At 44.3% G+C, this 27,220-nt stretch overlaps 1 protein-coding gene and 1 long non-coding RNA gene across 6 annotated transcripts in view; one reads left to right on the top strand and one right to left on the bottom strand.

Moving 5' to 3' along the window:
• CD44 (CD44 molecule (Indian blood group)) overlaps positions 1-16,114 on the bottom strand; it is a 92,741-nt gene extending 76,627 nt beyond the window's left edge. For 3 of the 5 annotated variants that reach the window (XM_003254413.4, XM_003254412.4, XM_003254410.4), the window contains exon 1: positions 15,619-15,920. In XM_003254413.4, the coding sequence (XP_003254461.2) occupies positions 15,619-15,685 (67 nt within the window). In that variant the 5' untranslated portion in view covers positions 15,686-15,920. Of the gene's footprint in view, positions 1-15,618 lie in introns of all 5 variants that reach the window. The other 2 variants (XM_003254411.4, XM_003254417.4) reach the window with 2 other exon arrangements.
• An 844-nt stretch (positions 16,115-16,958) lies between these two features.
• Positions 16,959-22,336, top strand: LOC100589536. Its single transcript, XR_179487.2, has 3 exons — positions 16,959-17,294; positions 18,361-18,641; positions 21,846-22,336. It is a non-coding gene; the product is annotated as an uncharacterized LOC100589536 (long non-coding RNA).
• The last annotated feature ends 4,884 nt before the right edge of the window (positions 22,337-27,220 follow it).

Below are 27,220 nucleotides of genomic sequence, written 5' to 3'. Positions count from 1 at the left end.
AATAAAGTACTCAAGTGTGCAAAAGACTGGCTATTTCTTGTAAATTATAACAGATTTAAGATTATTCCCTGATATAATTCTCTTTTGTGGAAGAGAGGAAAGGATAAAGTTATAGGTATTATCATTGAGTATAAGCCACAGACCACCTAAACCTCAAACTGCAGTGTGTCCCCCACGTGAGCTCTACGCATGAGGCATGTCTTCTCAGGAAAAGGTTGAGGGTATGGCACAGAAGCACAAAAACTTAGCTTTGCCTTCTTTCCTTAGCCCAAATAGTCTCAAACCACAACTCTAGCAGGTAGATGGACTCCCTTACTCATTGTAGCCCACATTGTTACCAATGCAAAAAAAATTATTCTGTTCAACCTGAAGTGCAATTTTATTCAGAAACCCTGAACTTGTGCTTCAGGAGAGGTGAGACCTCAAATCCCAGCTCCAGTGGGTGGATCATGATTGGTCTAAGTTAAGCACTGTGGTCCAAGCTCTTCTTGCCAGTGATTGGTTAGGTGTGGGCATGTGACCCTATTCATCCAATGAGAAATAAGGAGAGGTCAATTAAGGACTTCCCAAAAAGCTGTTCCTCCAATTTTAGAAGAGATGGTCGTGAATATGCACTCTTTCTTCTGCTGCTAAATATTGATTTTTTTTTTCATAGGATGCCTCGAACTGTGGGATTTAGTTTAGGAACATGAGGGGTGCTAAATTGCAGGAAGACACTGGGAGTGGCAGAATTGAAAGTTAGAAAAATAAGCCTGAGTCTTGATAATATCATTGACTTCCTGGAATCATCCCAGACTTCTTGCCCTGGGAGGTAATATTTTATGAGAGTTGATTGTTCTGTTACTTACAGAAATATTCAACTGGTATGTACAGATAGGGGTATACCAAAATATACACAACAGATAACAATCACACATGAGACACATGATGGTTTGATGCATAGATGGGTTGTAGCTTAAGTTCAATCATGATAGCTATAACTCCATCCCTGTCTCTCCTGCCCAATAAAGCCAATCTGAGTAAAAGTGAGTGAGAAAGATATTATCATCGTCATTGGGAGAATAAACTTTATTCTCATTTACAAGACATAGTTGTTAACAACCAAGCATTTGAATTAGCTAGTGCCTATACTCTACTAATTTTTAAATATTTTTATTATGACATTTACTTGCATCTGAAGGCATCGTAAATGACGTTTTTGTTTTTGTTTTTGTTTTGTCAGCACAACCATCTCGCTGTTCTGAAAGAGTCTACTCTTGTCTCCAAGAAGTCACCAGAAGCAAGGAGCTAAAGGAGCGAGGCCCTAGGAGCCAAATGGTTGTACATCCATATCCCAGAGTTGGTCCTATTCCTCCTGCCTGACCCCAAAGGAGGCATCTGTGTGACCTTGGAAGATACCCTGTAAACCATCCCCTAAATGTACACTAATAAAACCCTAGGCCCAAGCTTCAGCCACAAGATCAAGGAACTTTCAATGAAATGGATAAGATTTGACTCTAAACCAATGCTTGACACTCAAGATCCCTAAGTAAATTATGAATTTTCCCCAGTAGCTTAAAATAACTTCTATACCATATGACACTTTTTGCTTCTCCAGAATTTTTGTTTCCCTTCTCCCCAAATGTGTGCTTCTAAAATCCTGAGTCAGCTTGGAGGTTCTCATGATTTTCTTCCCACCACTATTACAGGGCAGACATGATAAACCACTTGCTTTCAGAATTTTGAGGAGTAAAATTTTTTTTCTTGCTTTCTTACTCAGAAGACCCAATGGTGAGACAGTGAGAGGGCTGGTGCAGCTCTGAAAAGTCCGACAAGGAGGGTCCTCAAGGAATTGTGGGGATCCTGGAGACATAGTTACTGCTATTCATCCAACAGGTCTTGGGAGGCTTTCCCTGGTGCTTTAAATCAGATGAGATCTCTCTATTATGCTCTCACAAGATCCAGTGCTTCTCCTTCATAGCACTTACCAGAAGTGTAATTAAACAAAGGCATCATTAGTTGTTTACTGTCTGTCTTCCAGATAGACTGTAAGTTCCAGAAGAGAAGAGACTATACCTCTCTTGTCTACAGTGGTATCCCCAGTGCCTAGCAGAGCACAGATATTGGTGTTCAACTAGTATGCGTTGAGTGAACAATTGAATAATTTGAAAACCATTGATTGTTAACTCACAAAATTGATCAGAGTCTGGGCAAGGCAAAGGTCAGGTTGCTCTGGGCCTTATGGTTTCCAAATGCTCATTAAGTCAAAAAGGATCAAAAAATACCAAATATGGGTGTGCAAGACAGTGCACAGGGAACCAGTTCCAAGCATAGTGAGGGCCCCAGTGCAGTGTAAACACCTAGGCCATTTCCCACTGTGCCACTCAAAAATCCATTACCTTATTATCTTCTTCTCGTTTTGTACTCCAAGTCTTCTTGTCCTGATCAGATCATTGTCTTCCTGTTTAGTTAGTGTCCTCTCCTTTATCATCTCAAAGGATAAAATGAAAGGAAACCGGACAAGTCAGAAGACCACGGTTTTGCCACTAATTAGTTTTATGACCTTGGGAAAGTCACTTGCAGCCCTTGAGGCTTCCTTATCTTTCCAATCAAACAAGTTGGCTACATAATTCCTAACACCCTTTCCCATTCTGGCATGCCCTGTCATCGCCCATGATAACTTCCTTTCTCTCTTTCTCCTCTTCTTCCTCTTTGAACACATATTTTGGTGTTGCTGCATGGGCCCAGCTCAGCTTATACCTTCTAAGCTGTCCCATCAGCCCTAGCAAAGCATCTGATGATTATCCCATTCTCACTTCTAGCCCTTTATTGAGTTATCCCAGCAAGGGCACTGAGAGCTTCCACTGAGAGTAAGGGCAGGCTGAATGCATTTGCAAGCCTTAGGAAGTGGCACAACCAAGAAGCCTGAGCCAATACTGAGCCCACCTAGATAAGGAGGGAATGGCAGCTTGGAGGAGACTGCTGAGCATTCCAAGGAATACAGTTTCAATGATTGGGGTCAACCAGCAACAGGAGACATAGATAGAGGCAAAAGTTATCCTAGGTAATAATAGGACCTTGTAGTTTTATATCACGTGCTTCTGCCTACTAGCACAAATCACTTTCACACCAGCAGGCAAAGGTGGAGAGGTCTAGGGGGGGCAGAGGGATTATTATCCCCAAATGGTTCACACAGTATATTGAACCATTAGACAGATAAAGCCAATAGCCCAAGGTCAAACAATTAGTCTTTCACAGGGTGGGAATTAGAGCAGAGTGTCCTAATCTTACCCACGGGCTATTTCTGGTAGACTTTTGATGGAGCCTTTTGTTTATACCTTGGTTCTATCTTATCTTACCTGCCCAGGTAGCTAGCCTACTTTTTCCCTTGGGGATGAGTAGTGGGAAACTTGAGTGGCCCAGAGTGAGCTAGCTGGCCAGCCTGAGCTCAAAATCCAACCTTCTTGACTTGGAGGCTCTAAGCCAGACTCAGTGAGGCCAGCTCATGGAATGCGGCTGCTGTTTGCGTTTGGGAGGCACAGAAGAGCTTCCAGTGGCAGCTGAGAATGCAGAGGCTCCAGGGCTGATAAATGTTGTAATTAACATGCACATACCACCCTTTCATCTTCAAAGGCTTTCCTCGCATTAGCTAGTTATTCCTCCTGTCGCCACCATGGGTGAGGCATCACTTTTGTCTTCTCAGTTTGCAGATGAAGAAACCGATGGGGAGAAGGGACCGTTTGCCAGGAAGTCTGGCCCTTGTTCAAACAAAGGAGATATCTGGCTCCCAGCATCTAACTTCATGTGGGTAAATGGGAAGACAGAATGGGAATGAATCCTAACAAAAGGCTCAAGTGACTAAACTCTGCCCTCTGGGCAAGAGACTGCTTTTCTACTGTTCTAGAAGGAGGTAGAGTCTATAGTATGGCTAGCTGGCCAGATTCTAGAATGGCTAAACTCCCAGAGGACTATACACACAACTCTCAGAAACATTAACAAAGAAAGCCTGCTGCTCTACTACGGTGATGTCCATGTGATGCATGGGGGTCAAATCCTTCACACTGTGCCCATAGCAGACATCAGGATCACAGCACTCTCCATACCTGAGCCAAGATTTGACTTCTTAGTACAGCATTTTAGGAATCCTCTAGGAGTCAATGGGAAATGTTCCTTGAGCTAAAATCTATTTGCTATTGCCACAGTAGGTCTTGTTTGGGATTCACTTAAATTGCCACTCTCTAATCCAGGCAAAGTTGCCAAAGTTATTTCTCATTGTTGGAGCCGGCCTGCTTCTGAACTCTATCTAGCACTGTCTGAGAGGGTGATTCATGAGAACTTATGAGTTTCTGGGGCAGAAAAATTGGATCTTCTGCCAGTGGACAGTGCCACTGTTACTTGATTGCCTGGAATCTGTCCAACCTCATCTCTCACTGTTCTTAACATGAATTCTCTTATCCAAGCAGGCTGACCCCTCCCCTGGCCCCAATCAAGCCATTCTTATTCCCCCACTTTAAATACCTGGCTCATGTTTTGCCTTTCCCTGGGTTTCTCTTCTCTCCCCTCTCTCTGTCCATCTTCTTTTCCACATTCAACTCATCCTCAAATTCCTCGAACCCTTCACATACAATCGAGATGTCTGTTTTTCCTATCTTCTGACACTTGGTTATGCTCTCTTGCATAATTCTTTCACCTGTTTAACTTTACTTCCACCAAATGGTAAGCTCCCTGAGGACAGAAACTAGGTCTTCCACTTTCCTCATTTCTGTCCACAGTGCCAATACATTTTAAGGAAATTTTAAGTTAGTCAGTTTGTCACCATCTTATAACTGGGGAGACAGAGGCAACCAATAAGGGAAGGACCTTGCCCACAGTCACCCTGTGACTAAGAGGGAGAACCTCTCCTGGCTATGAGTGGATTCTCACTTCTCCTAGAATACTGTGTCTGTATGATTGGCTAGAGACACAGATGACTGAACCATATCACCAAAAACTGAGGGCATTGCACAGGATGTGACATCTGAGCACATCTGGGATTTTTTTTCAGCTAATGGTCAGTGGATTCCAGATGGGTATAAAGTGAGCACAACCAAAAGGAGCTGTAATCTGACGAAGGACATTCAATGACTGATAGAATGCCAGAAACTAGCCTTATATTATAGCCTCTGACACACTTTGACAAAATCCTAAGTCTTGCAGTCTCTATGATTTCCATTTTTTCTTTCTTTTTCCTGAGCAAGAGTTTCTCTGGTTTTATGATGAAAAGAAATTTTTACTGGGGGTCTGGAGGACTCTCAGTAGAAGTAGAAATTCACCATCTCACAGGCCTGCCTTGCTCAGTGCCTTGATTTGGGGGAAGATTATATATAATCTTTTGTTTTGTCTTGCTTTTTTTCCCCTAGATTCTCAGGCTACCCTAGTTGCATAGGATATTAGTGCTTACCCTGTAAGTACTGCTTTGTCTGAATATTGTGGTTAATTTTGTACCAACAAGTTGCAGGGGTTGCTTGAGGAAAGCTGGCAAGTCCAAGGTGCTCACAAAGCTCTGAGAGTGAAGGGAACAATTTTTCTCTTCTTCAGAGGTTGGCTTTTCTGGCCATGTGAAGCAATGTTTTTTAAAGTACAATATAAAGAGTACAGTGTTCATATCCTGCAGTTAACCCCAAACTGACTTCCTGCAGTTTCAGTTGTGTGACTGGGACATGTTGCTAACTTCTCTGGCCAGAGCTGCTTCATCTGCTCACCTTCCACATGGTCTAGAGGATTCTATGAAGTACTATGGGCAAAGCACTTTCTCCCTACGACACTCTTGCCCATTGGAGTTAGAGTGTAATTGAGTCCATATGTTTATTTCTGGCATGGATTAATAATTCACTTTTGACATTTAATACAAATCAGGCATCAATTTTTTTGACACTGCATTATGGTGGTTTTGTGTTATTCTTTCCATTAGGTTTTATGAGGCTTAGGTGTTAGTAAGCCCACAGAGTGGTGAATTTATAGAACATGAGGTCTGGAAAGGACTTCACAGATCAACTAGAATCCAACCCTCTCATTTTACACATGGCAAAATAGAAGTAAATAGGGGTGAAATACTTTGCTTAGCAGCACATAGTGAATCAGTAATAGAGAGAAGCTAAAATATAATAATCATTTCTATTCTTGGGATACGTTCTGTGAACTAAACATTTAGCTTTAGAAATTATGTGCTAAGTATTGTTCCAGACATTTAACAAGTGCAACTGCCCAAGCTTACGCTGTTGTTAAGTGGCAAGAGGGGAATCAACTGGTGTATGGGTCCTCCTGTCGTGTTCCATTGCCTTTATACCTTCTAAATGACTCTCCTCAAAGCCAGACCTCCTCATCCTCATTACACCACACCAAGCATCTGATTATATGGAGGTGATTTTTAGTCTGGGAGGTTTGCAAACCATTGACTGAAAGAAACAACTGCCCTTTTATTCCTCTAGCATGGTGACCAAAACGCCAACAATTTTTCTCTGAGTATTGTTGAGAACATGATTTTAAGGTTTGGGGTCTTTTTATACATGAGGCCAGATTTGGAAGTAAAGGTGTAGACAAAGAGGCAACCAGACCTATAGGAAATCCAGATCCCCGTTCTACTGGACAAAATACAATTAGCTCTAAACGTTCCCTGCCTTGTGTAACATTTCAAACCTCAAGAAAGATCTCTTTAGACTGAAGAGCGTGAAGAGAACAGAAATTTCAAAGGGAGAGGCGGGTTGAGGATCGCTACAAGTAGCAATAGAGAAAAATGAAAGAAGATTTGTATAGACCAGAAAGAAAAAAAAACGAAGAAAAAGAATTAGACAGAACCTATAAAAATCACAAAAGATAAGTAACAGAGATGGCTTTGCTAGCCAAGTCTAGAAACATTATTAATTCAGTAAGCCATCCAAGTGTTTATTGAGCACCCACTATAATTGAGGAACTGTGCTGACCGCTCAGGGCTATCATGAATATGAAAACGTATAGAGGGTTTGGGCTTTTCCCTAAGGAGCTTTTATACTCACTGGCAAAAGAGAAGAGATAGCCATTATATGGCATCCCTTAAGCTTTCTCTTTTTAAATGGAGATATGTTTGTGAGGTTTTTATGACTTTTCAGGGGGAAAAATAGGAGAAAGCAAGTCACTTAAGGGAGTCTACAGGAATGTACCTGACCTCTAATGATGTCGTAAAGACAGCTGGTCTCACCACAGAGGATCCACTGCAAAAACAAACTCCTTGACAGGAGATTTCTTCCCCAAACTTTCATCCCCTCTGTGTGAGCAGCACTCTTGTGGGTTACCTGAATTCCCCTCCCCCTCTTGCAGGCAGATGTGGGCCCAGCAACTCACTGGTGGCTGCGGAGCTGACGTCAGCTGGTTTCCTGCAAGATGGTGCTTAGTTAGCTCTGTTAGATTCTGGTTTTTTGACTGGATACACTCAGCAGAGGCAACATCTGTGATTGGCATATAGTAGCTACTCATTTAAGGTGTGCAAAGGCGGGGGCTAGGGGCTTGGGCAGAAATGTCCTTCTAAGCCAAAGGCAGGAGACCAGGTGTTGGCTGCATGGAATTGTTCATTTCTCCCTGGCAACCTTTTTTTTTTTTTTTGAGACCGAGTTTCGCTCTTGTTGCCCAGGCTGGAGTGCAATGGCACAATCTTGGCTCACTGCAACCTCTGCCTCCCATGTTCAAGCGATGCTCCTGCCTCAGCCTCCCAAGATTACAGGCATGCGCCACCATGCCTGGCTAATTTTTTTGTATTTTTAGTAGAGACGGGGTTTCTCCATGTTGGTCAGGCTGGTCTCGAACTCCCGACCTCAGGTGATCTGCCTGCCTCGGCCTCCCAAAGTGCTGGGATTACAGGTGTGAGCCACCGTGCCCGGCCCTCTCCCTGGCATCTTAATGTGCATAATGGTGAACACTTGCAAAGGGGCTTTACTCTGTGTGGGTCCTCCTAGAAGTCACCGCAGACCTGTTTAAGTGTAAAGAGATGCACTAAAATTGAAAAAAAAAAAGTTGGGGGAAGAGGGCTGGAATATGGGATGAGTCCTCGTTCCCAGGAAAAGGCCTGCATCCCTTCCTGTGGACTGAGCCAGATGTTCAAGGGGGCCTTGCCTCCTCTTTTCCTGGGTGGCTTTTTTCTCAATGAGGGGTACCCAGAGGAAACTCTCTTGCTCCGTGATGGGATGGTCACATGCTGGGCCAAATAGAAGCCTGGTCATCTGGTTTAGGCTAGGGCTGGAGAGAAGGGCTATAGTACACTTCCAGCTTTTGCCAAATTCCTTGTGCCCTGGATATGTACAGTCCTACTCTTGACAGCCTCTTTTCTCAGAGTTTCCCTCCCTCCCTCATCCATTCTAGCTGGTAGAGAGAAGACCCTGGAACCAAGGGCCCGTAGGCTAAGGGCAAATATTTTGCTGCTATTTGATTGGCTCATTTCCCAGTCAAAGTTCTAGCTGACGGAGAAACGCTAATCAGCCACCTTCACCTTTCATCCAGGTGACAAATAATGAAGTGATAATGAACAAACAACTCAATTCACATCCCTTTCAGCCCTACCCTATCCTAATGAACAAACAACTCAATTCACATCCCTCTCAGCCCTACCCTATCCTCAACTTTCCATCACATAGAAGAGAGCAGAGCTTCTATTCAGAGATGGGAATGAATGAGTCAACTCAGAATATGCATTGGAAGGAGTTTCCATTACAACTTCCTCCTCCTTCATTTTTGCAATTCTAGCCCCTTCCTCTGACATCATGTTTAAAAGCTCGGTGGATGTTAATGACCTCACCCACAACTAGATTCCCGAATGAAGTTTTTGAAAACAACTACAACACTTCCAGGTACAATCGTCCGGATTTCTAGGGTGCCTCGATATCTTAATATACCAAGAGAAGCACTCTAATGTAGTGACAAAGAGCATGAACTCTGTAGCCAGACATGAGTTTGAATCCCAGAGCCATCACTTATCAGCTGCATGGCCTTGGGCAAGCTACTTAAATTCTCTGTGCCTCAGTTTCCTCATATGTAAAAGACAGATAATAACAGCATCACCTTCATGAGGTCAGTGTTTGGATTAAACAAGGCAGTATATAGGAAACAATTAGAATGGTGCTGGTACATGGTCAACACTCTGTAAGTGTTTGCTGTTATTACTAATAGTGATGAGGGTTCTCAGAAACATAGAACTTGTGCAAAGATGCAAGCAGAAAAAGCATAAGAGCTCTCAAAAACAAATGAACTTTCAGGCACTGCAAAGGAGACTTGCAATGCCACAACAGCAGATGCTCAAAATGACTGGTCTATGTGAATAATCTCTTCCCTCAACCCCAGAGTTTTGCAATTAACCTTTACTTTTAAAAGCTGAAGACCTGAAAGTTTCTGGGACCTGAGTTTTGCAAATCACCTCTTTGGTGACTCAGTCCCTCCCCAACCACCTGAGATCTGTCTGCCCACACTTGCACTTAGCAGGGACACTTGCCTCAGGAGGACACACCCAGGCAGCCAGTGCACCTCAAACTCGGGGAGATCTGGCTCTGTGAGTTTCCATCGTTCCCCACCCCCACAAGACCCACCCCCTCATTCTGTGTTTGTCTCCCTGTCTCTCAGGTCTAGCTGGGCAGACAATCTTTGGGAAGACAAAACCTGCCCCAGTTATGGGTAATTTCTGACATCACGAGCTCTGTGGAGAGGAGACACGGTTTGCCATTGCCAAAGTGGCTCCCCGTCGGATGTCAGGATTCCCTACAGATTTGCCCCTGAAGAAGCTATGGTAGTATCTGGTCAGACAACAGCTTGATAATTGCCCAAAGAGACTGACAGAGAAGGCAAGAATCTCCCGTGTAGTACTTCTACTTCTCTCCTCTGCCACCACCTTCCAGAAGCAGGCGTGGGGGCTGGAGGAGTGTGGGCCTCTCACCCAAGGATCTCAACCTCGTATCAGTATCTCTAAAATAACTAGAACTCCAAGGTGGCTGATGCTGGGGAGTGTTTTTGTTCTGAGGCTTAAATTTGGGGTTGGTGTCCTCATCTCACTGGCTCCCACTCCCTTCTCAGCCCAACTATCTAGTAACCCTGTCTTTAGCCAGATGTCCCCAGCGGTCACAGCAGGCAGCCACCAAAGCCACAAACAAACAGATGGGTGAGCTCACTGTTTGGGGTAGACCAAACATGAGGCCTGTGGTGGGCGGTCAGCCAGCCAAGCGCCCTCCTCAGCCCTGTCCCGAGCAACACAGCCATCACCACGTTCTCACTTACACGTAAATGTATTTGCACCTTAGCCCATACTGACAGCATGCTTCCATATATATAGATATCATGACTTTTATATTCTAGACATTCATTGCAGTTCAACAGTTATGGGTCAATACTACTGGGACCTGGGCCCACAAAAATGAATGTGACATGATCCCTGTTATCAGGGGACTCCCCCAGTGCTGCAGAAGACAGACAGGAGAAGATACATTGGAATTTGTTTTGTTGTGGTTATTTTCCCCTTTAAGGGGCATGAAAGTCTTTAGCATTCTTTGGCATCACCAATTCCCACCACACACATAGATCCATCAGGCATGTACTTATAGGCACACCTGCAATGTGCATATGTCCACATCCAGCAAACAAGAATCAAACATGTGGCTTATCTTGGTACATCACCCAGTGGGGCAATCGAGCAACGGAGAGGGGAGGAATATGAAATACTTATCTCCAAAGTACACATGTCCTGAATCAAACATTAATTTAATTGACACCATCCTAGTTAAGGAGTTGTAAAGATGTGAATTTCTTTATGCAAAAAGCATTTTTAAGAAGTGTTTGACTTTCAATTACGTTAAGTCATGTATTTATTTGTGGAAAAATATATAAACATTTAGTCAAAATATACACTATACGTCAATTGGTAGAGTGTTTGCATATTTGATATCCTGACTCTCCCGGAAAATCTGGAACGCACAATGACGGTATCCATGCCAGGCCAGACTCCAGAACCACAAACTTTCGAAAGCACCCCTTCCAGTTCACTCTGGCAAGTTGGGCTTGCCTCCCAAACCCAGTTGGGCACCTGTGGGGGGTAGACTTAAAAAAAATTTAACCTGCTAAGTGAGTGAAAAGTGGGATTCAAATTTAAGGTAGAAGGTATCAACCTACCCTGCCATTCTAAAGAACACCTGCAACCTTCCCGTTAAAACAGGGACACAAAGGAAATTGCGTCATCGGCTTCTTGCTGTGCAAACCACGAAATATCTCTCTGAGGGAGAAAAAGATGCCCTTTGAAAATTACATGGTGCCTGCTAGCAACTGCCACCTGCTTCAGCTCATTCTTTCACAAGAACTACTTCCCTTTCAGGCTCTTGGGTGGAGCGAGCTAAAGCGAAGGTGCTGGGGAAACACAATTGCAGTTACTCTTATCCCCAGCCCCAGCCCCAGACAGGAGGCAGTGCTGGGGAGGCCCAGGTGATCTCCAACCACCTCCTATCCATCAGGGGACCCCAGCCTTGAAGCATCTGACACTGCAGGTGGATCTGAAACCTCACTTGGGTGGCCACGTGTCACCTAGAGCCACACACTGGGTTTCAGTTCAAGATCCATGTCAGCCTCCTGCCTGGGGTCACAAAACCTACTAATGAGCATGTGAGGAGTGGGTCTCTGGGTCAGTGCATGTGAAATGCTTGCCGCGTCAGAGTGAGAGCTCCTGTAATGCTGCTTTCCTAATATTCAGGCAGAGGGCATTGCCCTAACTTGTCTCATAGACAAGCAACCACCTCTCCCTTTATTCCAAGCCTGTAAATGAGAACGTGTCTGGGAGGGCGGCTGGACTCTGATAAGCGAAGTGACTTATTTTAGTTACAAATAACTTGGTTGCCATCTCAGATATCTGTAGCCAAACCTGGAGAGAGACAGGCCAGGCAGGGCAGCCAAGAGTCCACAGCCTGCTGGGGGTGGAGAGAGAAGCCACCCATGCGAGACTTCACTTATGCTGGCCACGGGGGACAGGGACTGTGGGAGAGCCACGCACACTTTCCAAAGTCCTCCAGACACATAATGAATTGAAGGAGCATAAGCATTGGAGTCTAACATGGGAGGATGTTAGACAATGGGGAAATCCCAACTCCACCACTGGATCCTGGGGCAAGTCGTGCCATCTCCACAAGTCTCTATCTCTTTATCTAGAAAATGGAGTTAAGAGAGTGTTAGGTGTATAGGGCTGTTGGGAGACTTAGATAAGATATCCTGTGCTACCCCCTGGCTTCATGTCTAGCCTAGAGTCAGTGCTCACTGAGCGGTATTTCCTAGGGACTCAGGTCTTAGGACCCTGCTTTACATAGGACCATATGGTACCATAGCAGAGCATCAGGCTTTTAAAACTTCGGTGCTCCCAACCATCTAGTGATGTTCCAGGAGGTGCTACAAGCCCCAGGACAATACAGAGAATCATTCTCAAACACCAACATTGCTATATGGTCAAAAATATATATCATTATTATTGTGTTAAATTCAAATTGGGTATATTATAGAGTAATATATAAAATTGTAATGAGTCTGTAAGGTAGTATTTAAGGCGTGAAACAAATGTTGTTACCAGTAGACCACGCCCTCCCTACCCACTGCAGGGGGTGGGGTTCAGGCTCCCGCAGTCCTCATGATAGAGATATATGAGAGACGAAATGTACGAAGAATGCCCTGCCCTAATATCTTAACAAGTCACAGAGAGGGGAAGTCACTAGTCCCTCTCTTTCAGGTTTTCTAAATGATCCTTAGAGTTCTCATCTCTGAGTCTATGACAATGAGTCAGGAAATAGTTCCTGAATGAATGGAAGGGAATCTGTCATGAACTAAGAATTTCTTGCTGTCCAGCATCCCCTCCTTTGTGGGGAAATTTGGGAAAAAACAAATGGAACATTTTCCTACTGGTTGCCAGCCTCCCACACATGGACTTGTCACCATACCTTTGCAGGAAGTAGATGTCCAATGTGTAAATGGGGAATACCTGAATTCGTTGATGCTAGCCCCAACAGAGATGAAGGTTTGCTCTTTGCTTCTTCACATGGGAAAACACAGCTAAAGTTCTAACTCCCAGCAAGGGGTGGAGTCTCTAATGCTCAATTCGAGAGAAGGAAGCAGAAAGGTGTGTGCCAGCCCCAAGCCCCAGGGCTCTCAGATGCTCTCCTCTTTCTCAACACCAGGCATGCAATTCCCAAGCAAAGATCCCCTCACCCACAAAGACAAGGAGATGCATGTGCATGAAGGACTCATCCCCCCCTGGCCTCCACCAAGGGCCACTTTCTTCCTCCTGCACAAGACCCCTAATTCAAGATGTCTGTTCCCCAACTCAGAGTTTCTGGGTCCAATGTCACTTAACTACATTTGGCCATTTCTCCACTTTTTGCTTTCCCATACAAAGACTGGACCCACTTCTCCTCCCCAAAGCCTTGTTCCTTTCCAAAGTTTCCTCATGGTTGTCCAGAGTCCACCACTTCCCAGAATGGGGCAACAAGAGCTCCTTTCCTTCCCCCTTCCTCCTTCTCCCCGCCGCCACCTGCCCCATGCCCAGCCCCAAGCCCTCTGACAAAGTCATGTCTCCTTTCCAAGTCTCAGTTCCTGCCAGACAACTTTACAAGCACATGAAAGCAAGGGCCGGGGCAGTTACTGCTACTGGCACTTCATTGTACTTCCTCTAAATGATGCTGTGCAAAGGGGCCGTAGAAACTCGGGGCAGGAGGGAGCCTGTGGGTCTCTGGGACAACCTCAAGGGTTAGGACAGTGCCAAATATTTGGAGGTGGGGCCCTTTAGAAGGAATCAGGGAGACAGGTTGGAAAGAGGCAGGAGTCAGAATGCCCAAAGACAAAGCAGAAGATGGCACTGGTAGGTAACATACAAATAAACTTCCCTAGAGGCTATAGGGAAACCACCAGGACCCTCTTGTCTGAGGCCAGGCCCAGGCTCTCCCTGATCTCCAGCTTGACTCTTCTCTCCCATCCTGAATGTTTCCACTTTTCAAGGGCTTATTTGAGCTCCAGTCCCTTTTGGAACTTTCCCTAAGGCCTAGAATCCACCAAAATCCTTCCCTCCCGGAAATCCTTCCCGAGTTTGTCCATCTTAGACAGCCTAACATATTCTAAGCCTAGGCTTTGGAGCGCAGTGGAGCTGGGTTTCCATCCAGCACTGCTCCTGGCTATGTGAATGCCAGCAAGTCTCTTAACCTCTCTAAGCATCAGTTTTCCACCTGTCAAACAGGCCTGATAACAGGAAACTTCTTACTAGGCCATTGTGAGGGTAGAATGAGATAACACATGGAAAGGATTTAACATAATCCCTGGCACAGTGAAAATATACAGTAAATGGTAGCTAGTGCTGTATTGATTTTTTTTTCTTTTTAACAGAGTCACGCTTTGTCACCCAGGCTGGAGTGCAATGGCATAATCTTGGCTCACTGCAACCTTCGCCTCCTGGGTTCAAGCAATTCTCCTGCCTCAGCGTCCCAAGCAGCTGGGACTACAGGTGTGCACCACCACACCCTGCTAATTTTTGTATTTTTTGTAAAGATGGGGTTTCACCATGTTGGCCAAGGCTGGTATCAAACTCCTGACCTCGGGTAATTTGCTGCCTCAGCCTCCCAAAGTCCCAGGATTACAGGCGCGGGCCACCGTGACAGGCTGTGTTATTGCTATCATTATTATTATTGTTTCAGCTTCAGTAGTATAAATCCTAGATCCCCAAATCCCCACCTAGCAATGACCTCTCACTCACACAGAAAGGGAGATGCATATGCACAGAGAATTCATCCTGCCTAGCCTCTACCTAGGGTCACTTTCCTCCTACTGCAGAAAGTAGGAAGATAGAGAAAGCAGAAAGTAATTCAAGATACTTTATACTGGGTACTCAATCTAAAGTACCCGGGTGGGACTGTGTGTTTCACTTTCTCAATACCCCCATGGAACTGGGTTAATAAATATTTGCTGAGTAGAATTTACTGCATGCAGGCTGAGCTGTCTTAATGACCCAGCTGGCACTTCTTAAAAGAAAAATTAATTTTTCTTTCCACAGCGCTAAGGTGGCAGTGACACTGCGGACTGTAAGCTTTGGAACAAGGCTCAGTGGGGAGTTGGGAGAACCCAGGACCCCTTTCTGGAAAACCCATTGCCAGCTAGCTAGTCTCGCACTTGGAATTGTGATCCCTTCTGTGACCACCTTGATAACAGCCACTCGCCCTGTTCCAGCCCCAGTCTCTGCCCCGCCCAGCTCCGCCCTGCCTAGACACAGCCCGGTGGGGCTTGGCGAGCCCTTGGGCACAGGAGCCTGTTAGTCCAGACACCGACTACGCGCATCCAGGAGAACGGTTACTTTCTGCCATGTGCTCCAGCTCTAGCGACCTCGCCCAAAACTGCGCGCCGGCAGCCTGCCCAACAAGCTCTTCTCTTTCTCTTTTTCTTTCAACCAAACGGTGCTTCCACAGACACATTCTCCAACGGTTTAGCGCAAATCCCAGCCCTGCTTTCCGGAGCCCAATGCCCTTCGCAGACAGCTCTCTTGACTCCAGTCCCCCAGGGCCGACTCAGCCGGAGGGGCTGCCGCCGGGTCCGCACTGAGCACCCCGCACCCATCTTGCTGCCCAGGCTGCGGCGGGCACTCACCGATCTGGGCCAGGCTCAGCGGCACGAGGCAGAGTCCCCAGGCTGCGTGCCACCAAAACTTGTCCATGGTGTCCGGAGTGAACCGAGGGAGCGGGCGAAAGGAGTTGGAGGATCACTGGGCGCGGGGCAGGGGCCGGCGGAGGACGGGACGAGGATGGCGGACTGAACCTGGCAGAGGCTGGGGTCCGCTGGGCAATGAGGCTGCCTCGGAAGTTGGCTGCAGTTTTTATTCGAGGCTCAATGACCTAAGACGGAGGGAGGGAGCGAGCGAAGGACACACCCAAGCGAGGGGGGCTGTGACTAAGCAGCCGGCAGAGGTTTAAAGAAGTAGCAGCCCTCCTGGGCGGGCCCCTCTGCCCCCGCCCCGTGCTCTGCTGAGGTTGTAAATAATCGGGGCTGCCAGGGACGTGGGTCGGGGAACCTGGAGTGTCGCGGGGTGCTTGTGCCTCCGAGCCCCACTGGCCCCTGCGCCCCGAGACGCACTGGCTTTCTTCTCCTGCTGGCCCCGCGGCGTCAGGACAGAGGATGACTGAACCATAAAACCTTGCACCATTGGGTTCAGCCTTTGGCCTCTCCTTTCCCGCTAAATTTCTGTTTTCCGGCTGGAGAAAGATCTCTGGGTTTCACAGGTAGTTGGATATCGTGGGAGAGGAGCTGGAGACAGGGCGAGGTCTTGCCCTGGGTGGCGCAGTGCCTCCGTTCCCACAGTGGGGAGTCAGGGGTGAGGAGCTGGTGAATCTTCCAAGTGGAAAGAGGGAGAGCTCATTCTTTTCCCCCTCAAGAACAAGTCCACATGGTTCGAATGAGTTTTTGCTTCTTGGCAGAACAGCTCAGGGAAAGCTACTGATGGCCGGTCATAGGGCTGGCATGTGGCTCTGCTAACCCATGTGTTCAAGCCAGTGGGGGTGGGCACCTCTCTCCACACACATGCTCATTCATCCTCCTACATATCCTTCCATCCGCCCATCCATCTATCCACCCATCTTTCCTTATGTCCTTCTGGGGCTCTCACATCCATCCATCCTCCTGTCCATCCACTAACCACTTAGGTCCATCTATCATCCCACTCATTCATTCATCCAACCACACACCTTTTAATTTATTCATACATCCAACCACCTATTCTTCTATTCATCTTCCCATACAACTTCTCATCCATCATTCCACACTTCCTTTTTCACATCTCTTCAAAAAACCACGACCATCCACCAACCTCTTTTCCACCCATCCACTCACATATCTGTTTGTTGATATATCCACTCGTTTCCCATCTGTCCATGATCAACATATCCACCTATCATTTTATTCATTCTCTCATCCACCCATATATTCATCTATTATTTTTTGCCCCCATTACCCTCCTTTCTGTGTAAACATTAATTCATTTTCTCCCATCTTTTCTACCCAGCAGACCTTAAAGAGAGGAAGAGATTGTAATATTCTTCAAGGGAAGCCTTTTGAGGTTGAAATATCATACTTTGAATGATAACTCTATATCTATCTATAATATACTATGGTTGAATGTTTGGAAATCAAACGCAGTATTTATTTTTCATGTGAACTACTATAAGTAAATCTGCATGGACTTCTTGCCTGGTGAGTTACACAGAAAATGAAAGTAATTATCAGTGGTTGTGGCAAGACTGAAGGAACCGTGCCAGAACTTCTGAGGGAAGGTAAGATTTTGTTATTTATTTCAAGAAATTGAAAAGTTGAGAGAAATGCACCCAACCATCCACCTATGCATTCATTCATCAAACATGTAATGAGTGTTGTAGGGTATCAAGGTAAATAAGACCTGGCGCTATCTTCAGGGCCCTCACCCTCTGGTAGGGAATCAAACTCACAAGCAGGCCATTACCATGCAAGGTGAAATATGCTGCAAATTGTGTGTGTTCAGGGTGCTACCATTCCTAGAGAAGGGAGTCACACTCTCTCCGGAGAACACCAGGCAGTCTTCACAGGGGAAGTGATATTTGAGGCAGGCCTCAAAGGAGGAGGAGAAGGAATTCTTCAGATGAAACTACAGGGACAAGTCATCCACAGGCAGTACTGTGTAGTGACGAACAGCATGGATTCAGGAGCCAGAACACCTAGATCCAAACCCTATTTTGGCTGCTTCTTAGTTGTGTGACCTTGACTAAGGCAATTAGCTCAATTTGCTCAAGTATAAAATGGGCTTAATAATAGTATCTATTATTACTATTACAATTCTATTACTTCATAGAATTGGTGAGGATTAAATGACTCAAAAGCCCTGCACGTATTAAGCACTAAATTTATGTCTATATATGCATGCAGTAAGCACTTTAAATAAGTGTTTGTTATCATTACTAAAAGCAAAATTGTGTTTGAGCACAGAAAAGTGAAAGAACATGGCTTGCCCAGAGAATGGAGAGCAATGTGAGCTGATCTGAACATAGATCAGATGAAGGGGCTGGGGGAAGATAGCAGACATGAGGTTACAGGTGTGGGGACTACAGGCTGTAAGCAATGCCAGGGAGTTTGAACTTGACCCTGAAGGAAATAAGGAGGCAATGTACTTAGTTAAAATTATTATCATTGTTATGTTAAAACATGCATAACATAAAATTTACCATTTCACCCATTTAAAAGTGTTTATATCAGTGGCGTGTAGTACTTTAACAATATTGTGCAACCACTACCATTGTCTAGTCCACTATAAATTTTTCAGTTGTGGAGATCCTGTTTGACTAAAGACTACTCCTCTTGCATTTTCAGGAAGAGTGTTTGGGACTGAAAAATCCTTGTCTGGATCTAGTCCTCAGCCACTCAGAAGCTGGCATGCCATGACTCAAAGAGCTGCCTGTCTGGAACGAAGACAGTGCCCTGGAACTCCCACCTGAAGAGCAGGTGCTTGGAAAATGCTGCCAGTCCGCAGGAAAAAGTTGTTACTGCTGCTGTCTGTGACCAAGAGGACACTTTATTTCTTGAAACAACTGGGGGAAAACTGGCTCCCAGATAAGGCTTCAGTCCCTACCCATGTGAGGAAACCAGCCCTGGTAGGTTCCATGCACAAGAATACAGGACAAGGAGCAGCTTTGTTCACCTCATGCAACCTCCAGGAATTTCAGCTTCCTTTTCTTGGAGGAAGAAAGTGAAGTGACATGGGGAGTCACTAGGAATGATGTCTGTCTTACTGTGTTTCATGGAACCTGGAGGTTCCTTAGAGACCCCTCAGAAGCAGACCTAGTGGTCAGAGTAAAAGCTGGAGTAAGCTGTGCCTCTCCCTCCCCAGGTCCCATCCCAACCACAGAAGTTCCACCTGCATCAGTTTTATATACCAGACTATTGGATGAAATTACATTTTGACAGATGATTATTCTTAGAAAATATATAAAAACCAAGAAACTAGGCCATATCAAGTCCTCATCCCTTCTCCATTAGTGCAGTAAACAATTCCACCAAGGAAAATACAGGTGTGAAAGTGCTTTGCAAACTGTAGAAGGGCATGCAAATTCTAGGGGCTGTAATTAGGATTATTCTCCCCAGAAGCGGGGATTATTTTGTTTGCCTGCTTCCTGATAGTTTGGTGAGGGACTGAGGTCATTTGCCCCCATACCACAAATGACTCATTTCAAATAACAGACCTGGTGACTTACTGACTCAAGGTCCACCTTTGGGAATTCCTGGATCACCTCTTTGAGCTCCCCTGTCATCCACTTTCCATTCCAAACACACCCGGCCCACACCACTGGTCACACAAACCCTTCCCAAACTCTTAGATGCTTGATATCTATTGTGTGTTGCACAACCTTTCTTTCTAAGCCAAACCATGGGATGTGGGAAACTGGAAAGGAAACTTGAATTGATTTGAGTTGACATGAGATCACACTATTTGGAAAGAATCCAGAATTCAATCAGCAGCCTTGGACCGAGAAAGCCCAGGTCTGAGCATTGGCTTTCCCCCTTATCAGAGGATGACTTAACCTCTGTGAGTTTCGGTAATCCCAGCCACAAAACAAGGGTAATCAGACCTTCCCCATAGTTTATTATAAGTAGTCAGTGAAAGAAGACATCAAGACCATTTCCTGGTGTGCCTGCCTCATGGTGGGACTCAATGACCTCTAAGCTACTTGAGAACAGGGACATGTCCTTCTGGGGCACCAGCACATACTCAGCTCTCAGTCCCTAACATGTACACTGTGCTCCATAAATAAGCGTTCCATAAATGCATGAGGGACTGTTATTTTTTTCCCTCCCATCAAAGTGCATAGGGGTGTTTCAGGAATCACATGAACTTGTGGGTAGAAACACATAGACAACTTGACAGTTTCTAAATTAATGCAAGCAATGACATCCTATTTGGGGTGACTGGTTCAGGGAGACTTGAGTGCAGCCAGAGCATTACTCACTCTGGCAGACTAGGGTTCTTTGCTGAAATATTGGGGCCTGATGGCTTCTGACTTGTAGTAATAAATCCTGTTCCTCTCAAGCAAAGAAAAGCCAAATCTAAACCAAATGTGAGCAGGAGTGTGAAATGCAAAGCTGGGAGATCTTGGGCTGAATCATGGAATTCGAGGATTACAAATGCAGCAGGTCACAGACTCTTTTAAAAGGAAAATATTTAATTATTTCACGGGACTGCTTCCCAGAAGAGGAATGATCTGGCACAGTAAAGAAAAGGTGACATTCCAGTTAAACCTTAACTCTAAAAAAAGTTCATCCTTAGTTCATATTCACATTGTGAATTCTTCACATATAAATGAGCAGTGGTGAAAAAAGCTCTTGCAAAATAATTATTAGTAAAGTCTAAATAAACCAGTAGCTGGGAAGCAATCTTCATGAAAAATAAATGACTTCTAAGGATTAGTCTCAAGCTAACCAAGTGTGATTATAGAGCTGAGCCTTTAGGATTAATAAGGCTTTCAAATTATGGCAAATAAAGAAATTGGTGTGGCTGCTGCACCCTGGAAGTGCCAAGGGGACAGATGCATCTGGATGTTTTAGATAGATCCATGTTAGCTGCAAAATGGGTATTACACAGACCTTTGGAGGTTAAAATAGTATGCAGATAGGACAAATCCCAGACTTGGATGATAATAAATTTAGAAATGTGAATTTCTGAGGATGAAATTTGAATTAATGGTATGTGGCTTTATGTAGCAAGCTAACTGGAAGGAAGACGAGCGAAACAGTCTATATTTTACGCACTATTATTTAAGGGAATGTAATTATATTTATTTTTAATTATATTTATTTTATGTTCATGTAGTAACTAAAATTCATATTTACTTCTCTTCTCTCCACTTCATACAAAGTGGTTAAACATCTATTGGAAGGCTTTAGGAACCAACATATCCATGGTTGGTATGTAAATGGTAACTAAGAGCCTTGTAATTATCTAAAAATTGCTTGTTCTCTGCACCCATTCACTATGTGACTACTATGTGCTGAGAACAATTTATACATTCTCGGTTCTGTCATAATTAATGGTATTTTATTATCATTGACTGCCACTATTGCCATCATCACCACTACCACAACCACCATGACTACCTTGAAGACTAACACAACCTCCACCATCACCACTGCCACTATCATCACCACCATCATCACCACCACCACTACCATTATCCACCATCACCACTAGAGTTATTACCACCATCACTACAACCAACATTATCTTCAAGATCACAGCTAATAGCCAGTACTTTCTACATGTCAAGCCTAATGTCATTTAATTGTTACAACAATCCTATGAAAAGTTAATTTCTATTTTACAGATAAGGAAACAAAGTCTTAGAAAGGTTACAAAACTTGTCCAAAGTCACATTTTTATTTCACTTAGCAAATCTTTCGTGGCTTTAAGAGATATGGGGATAGAAAAGTTTAATCCCTTTCTGATTCTTGATGTAGCAAAAATGCCAAATTAATGGAGTCCTAATTCATTAGTCTTTACTAAATTTTATTCTGAATCATGGAAGTCAGTTTCTTTTAAGAAGGAAGATTTCCTTTGGAAGCTTTTGTTGGAGTGGAGGAGGTGAAAAGAGTATTGCTAAGGTAGAGGATGGAGAATGTTGACTCTCACAGCCCTCTGAAAAATTAGAATCCTAGAATAAGACAACTTTAAATGTGTAGATTCGGACTTTGGTTATTCAGTGGAAAATTTTAGATTTGCACAGGACTATGCCTTGATTCCTTATAGTATCATTGTGAGATGGTTGGATATTCTGACTAGAAATAACACCATTTTCTCTTTACAGCACCTGAGAGTTTATTCAATGACGATAATACTCACAAGACCCTTTTTGGATTTGTGGCCCAACCCACAAGTTATAGTTCCTTCTCTGAATATTTCATCCAGATTGTGAAAAGCAGCTTCTGGCAGCCACAGTTGTACTATGTGATCCCTACTTTCCATGCCCAGGAATGATTCTACCCTGTAGTAGACACCTAAAGCAATCCCGATCGATCAGAGTCTTTGTTCCTGACATTTGGGATTAGAGCATGGCTGAAGGTTTAAGACACAAGCTTGGAAGCTGTGGGGCAGCAATACACCTCCATGAGGACAGAGAAGCAGGGGAAATAAGAATAAAGCAGAAGCTCACAGAAACGCAGGAAATACTTCTAGAGTTCTAACACTTTTTGGGTTTCTTGTTCTAGTCCATTCTTGACACACTTGTGCCTTACAGAAGCCAATGGCAAGAATGCAGTCAGATCCTTCCAATAAATTCCTTTTATTCTGTTTACATTAGCATAAGCTGGTTTCCGTTGCAACCAAAAAGACTTGATGAATATAGGAGAGCATCACACCATTTTACAAAAGAGTAAACAGCGGCTCAAGTGGATGGCGGATGCCCCTACCATTGGGTCTTGAATTCAGGACTTGACTCTAAACCTCAGGTCTTCTGATTCTGAGGTCTGTGATCTTTTCACCAGTTGGCCTCACCTACAATCCCTCCCCACATCATCCCATTCTACCCAAAGAATACAGTTCTCTCTCCTTCATTGTGATAGAAACTAGACATCTCTGATACTTTGCCTACAGTTGTATGGCAATCCAAATGAGTGGCAGGTCTTCTGAGTCCCATCCTCCGAGATCTTCTCCAGAGAGACCCTGTCTGCCTGAGCATGCCTCACAGTCTATTTTCAAAGGCAAAGCCTTTCATCTGGCAGATGGTAACAGCTGCCTCTCTTTAAAACACCCAAAGGGTAGAAATTCTGGGCTCTAATGTACAGGCATAAGGCTCCTGCCAAGTCCTGACTGGGCTTAGCATCAAATCCTGTAGAAAAGGAATAGGTACAGAACATGGATGTGAGGCCAGGCCAAAACGCATTTTATTGCTGGCTACTGTTTCCCAGCCACAGAAGAATGCTGCTGTAGAAGGCATGGCGTGGGTGAGAAAGAGACTTGTTGAACTGAACTTTAATGGGAGAGGATGTGGGGAGGGCGGGCTAGGGAGAGAGAAAGGAAGAGACGTCTTGAGAGAGCATATGAAGGTGAAAGAAGGCAAAAAGACACAGATGTGACTCCATGATGAAGCAATGGAAAATAAAAGTCTTCTAATTATCCAATGGTAATTTAATGGACACCTTCTGTATGCACTACATGGATTCACCACAGAGGTCAAGCCACAGATGAGTAGGACCTGCCCTCTCTTTTCAGAGACTATGATCTAGATCAGAGTTGGCAGATCAGTTGCCTTCATTAGTTTAAGAACGATTTTGTAGGCACCTCTGTATTCCAGGCACTACTCTAAATTCCAAGAATACAACAGCACAAAAAGACAGACTGGTATTTTATTATCATTGAGGAAGTGGGTGGAGGGTGCAGGCAATTTTAATAAGGTAGACTAGGAAGGTCTGGTTGAAGAGGTAACATTTCAGGCAAATTTACAGGAAAAAAAAAAGTGCATAGCAAATGTAAAGGCTTTGAGATGGGAGTATTCTTAGTGTGTTTGAGGAGCCAAAAAGGTTAATGTGGATGGAGCAGAGTGAATGAGAAAGCAAATAGTAGGAAATGAGATTGAAGAGGAAGGTAAGGCCAGCTCTTGTGCACCCTTGCAGGCCCCAGTAAGAAGTTTGGATTTTATGCCGAGTGGAATGGAATGACTTTAGTGGGTTTCCCCTAATTTTCACCTCTAATCAATTAATAATGACTGCTTAGTTCACTGGGATGAGAAAGATTCTGAGGCTTTACAGTTCAACGGATAAAAGTCCATTGATGGATTAATAATATACATCATGTCTGTAGCATGAGGCAGTGGTAACACTGATGATTAATATTTGACATCTCTGATCACGATGGAAGATTAAATTGTATTTGTCAAAGTACTCTGAGTTGTGCTGCAGTAACAACATAAGCAAAGTCTCACTGGTTTCACACAATCACCCAGGTGACTTCTTGCCATGCTAAGTTGGCTGTGGGTTCAGGAAACTCTCTAAAACAACTGCCTTCTATGCAGTTGCTCACTGATCTTGCGCTACCTCTGTCTCGTAACACAATTGCTGCAGCAGGGAAAAAGAATAGTAGAAGGCCTCATGCCAGTGATTGTATGCTTTGTCTCAGAAATAATAGATGTCACTTCTTTTCCCAGCCCATTAGCTAGAGCTAGTCACATGATCCCACGTAAGTGCAAGATGACTGGGGAAGGGTAATCCTTCCATTTGCCTAAAGGTAGAGAAGAACCTAATGTGAGTAAGCAGTAAAAATCCAGCATATAAATCGACCTTAGAGCAAGTCCAGTAATACTCTAAGGAAGCTTGTAATGCACTGGATAAGGAGTAGTAAATAATATAGAAATTCAGAGGCCAGGCGTGGTGGCTCATGCCTGTAATCTCAGCACTTTGGCAGGCCGAGGCAGGCAGATCATGAGGTCAGGAGATCGAGACCATCCTGGCTAACACTGTGAAACCCCATCTCTACTAAAAATACAAAAAAAAAATTAGCTGGGCTTGGTGGCAAGTGCCTGTAGTCCCAGCTACTCAGGAGGCTGAGGTAGGAGAATGGCGTAAATCCAGGAGGTGGAGCTTGCAGTGAGCAGAGATAGCACCACTGCACTCCAGCCTGGGCAATAGTGCAAGACTCTGTCTCAAAAAAAAAAAAAAAAAAAAGAGAAAAAAAGAAATTCAGAGTGGTGATACTGACAAGTGCAGCTCAAAAAGTCTCTACAGAGAAGAAGGGTACCCGGGCCAGATCTTGATGGATGAGCAGCATCCTGTTACTCAATCCTAACCATCTGATGCCCAATAAATGCCCCGCTTTCCCTGGCTCAATCCCATCCACTATTCTGCAAGTCACTTTAACTGGCTCTTTAGACTTATTATTTTGGATGTAAGATGATATGGTGTTGAAGAGCATTATTTATTTGCTGTGGAATTTTGGGCACTGTACTCAACCTCTTTGAGCTTAAGATCCCCATTTAATGCCTGATATAATTATCATGAAAATTAAAGTATATAATGTAATCACGCATCTATTCAACTTATCAAAGAGTTTAGAATATGGCAGGGTCTAAAAAACAGTCATTGTTATTATTGACTCACCCTTCCTTAAAATTATATTTTCCCTTGTCTTTATAGATACGGCTATAGCCTATCTTTCATTCTACCTTTCAGATGAATTTATCTTTCTGTGTTTTTGGTCCAATTTCAGCTACGGGGTAAAATGGCTTAAACACATACACATTTATCCTGTGGTTACCTAATACTTGTAAGGGTTTCTGGGTGGATAGGATGGTGAAGAGGGATAAACGATTCAGGCTGATAGAGACTCTCCAATTTTCCTTTTTTTTTTTCTTTTTTTTTTGAGACAGAGTCTGGCTCTGTCGCCCAGGCTGGAGTGCAGTGGCGCAATCTCGGCTCTCTGCCTCCCGGGTTCATGCCATTCTCCTGCCTCAGCCTCCTGAGTAGCTGGGACTACAGGCGCCCACCACTACGCCGGGCTAATTTTTTGTGTTTTTAGTAGAGATGGGGTTTCACCGTGTTAGCCAGGATGGTCTCAATCTCCTGACCTTGTGATCTGCCCGCCTCGGCCTCCCAAAGTGCTGGGATTACAGGCATGAGCCACCGCGCCCGGCCAGACTCTGCAATTTGCAATACATGACTTCCGAGTTTGCTGAGGTCATTTCCTTTCAGTTGGTGGAAGGAAAAAGAGTATGGAGGATAATTGTTTGTGAGGTTTTTATGGGCTAGACCTGGTAGTGGGACCCTCATTTCCACCCACATTCCATTGGCCAGAACCCAGTCGCGTTGCCTCACCTAACTGCAAGGAAAGCTGGAAAGGTTATGTGGTCCAGTTGTGAGTCCAGAGGAAAGAGAAGAACATGGAGTTCAGGAAGCTGTTGTCTTTGCTACACTTCTCTCTCCATCTCTTGCTCTTCCTCTGAGTCTTTTCTCCTGTTTCTTCTTCTAATGCGGGGTTGTGCATGTTGATGTCTTGGTCTGTACTCATTTCTTCACTTATTTCCTAGGTCCACTGCACCTGCCACGCCACAAACAACGATAAAAATGGAGACACCTGGGTGAGCCTCACGCACTAAGCATGCCTCCACCTTCGAAGAGCTCCTGTTCACTGTACTCTGAAATAGACTGTGCAAAACATTAAAACTGACCAAATCAATAAGGTCTTGTTTTCAACATCTCTACGTTTATCTATGAATAGGACAAGGACTGATGTGAGGTGGGACCTTTGGTGATTTTTTTCTCAAATAAGTGAAAGTTTAATGGAAAGATACATATGGCACACAAGGAAGATAAAATTCTCTTCTTTAAAAAAAAAAAAAAAAAAAAAAACCTCTCTTTTTTTTTCTTTTTGAGATGGAGTTTCGCTCTTGTTGCCCAGGCTGGAGTGCAATGGCATGACCTCGGCTCACCGCAACCTCCACCTCCTGGGTTCAAGCAATTTTCCTGCCTCAGCCTCCCGAGTAGCTGAGATTACAGACATGCACCACCATGCCTGGCTAATTTTTTGTATTTTTAGTAGAGACAGGGTTTCTCCATTTTGATCAGGCTGGTCTCAAACTCCCAACCTCAGGAGATCCGCCTGCCTCAGCTTCCCAAAGTGCTGGGATTACAGGCATGAGCAACCGCGTCCGGCCAAAAACAACCTTTAATTATGGAAAATTTCAATCATAAATACATACAGGTAAAGAGAAAATTATAATGAATTTCCACACAGCCATTACCCAGCTTCTACAATTACCCACTCATAGCCCATGTTATCTGTCTGTACCTCCTACCTCCTCCCCAACTGATGGATTATTTTGAAACAAATTCCAAACATCATATACACTTATCTGTAAATATTCAGTGTGTATCTCTAAAAGATAAGGGCTTTTAAACCCGTATCTAGCCACAATACTATTATTACATTATTGGTAATTTTAAACTCTTTCTACTAGTAGTTTGGTACACGTATTATAAAAATATGTATATTACTTTTGAATCGAGCAATATTATTCTAAAAACATTAAGATTCAGTAAACATCACACACACACACACACACACACACACAAACACACTTTGAGTGGCTCTGAGATCACCTCTATGGAAACACCCATGTCCTAAGGACAGTTTTCAACACATGCTAGGTGGCCTCGATCTGTCTGCATTAGAAGTGAAAAGGAAGCCTCCCAT

Source organism: Nomascus leucogenys, chromosome 15, assembly GCF_006542625.1.
Source record: "Nomascus leucogenys isolate Asia chromosome 15, Asia_NLE_v1, whole genome shotgun sequence".
Taxonomy (NCBI): Eukaryota; Metazoa; Chordata; class Mammalia; order Primates; family Hylobatidae; genus Nomascus; species Nomascus leucogenys.
Note: the sequence above shows the minus strand (reverse complement) of the source record. Positions and strands in the feature narration are given on the sequence as shown.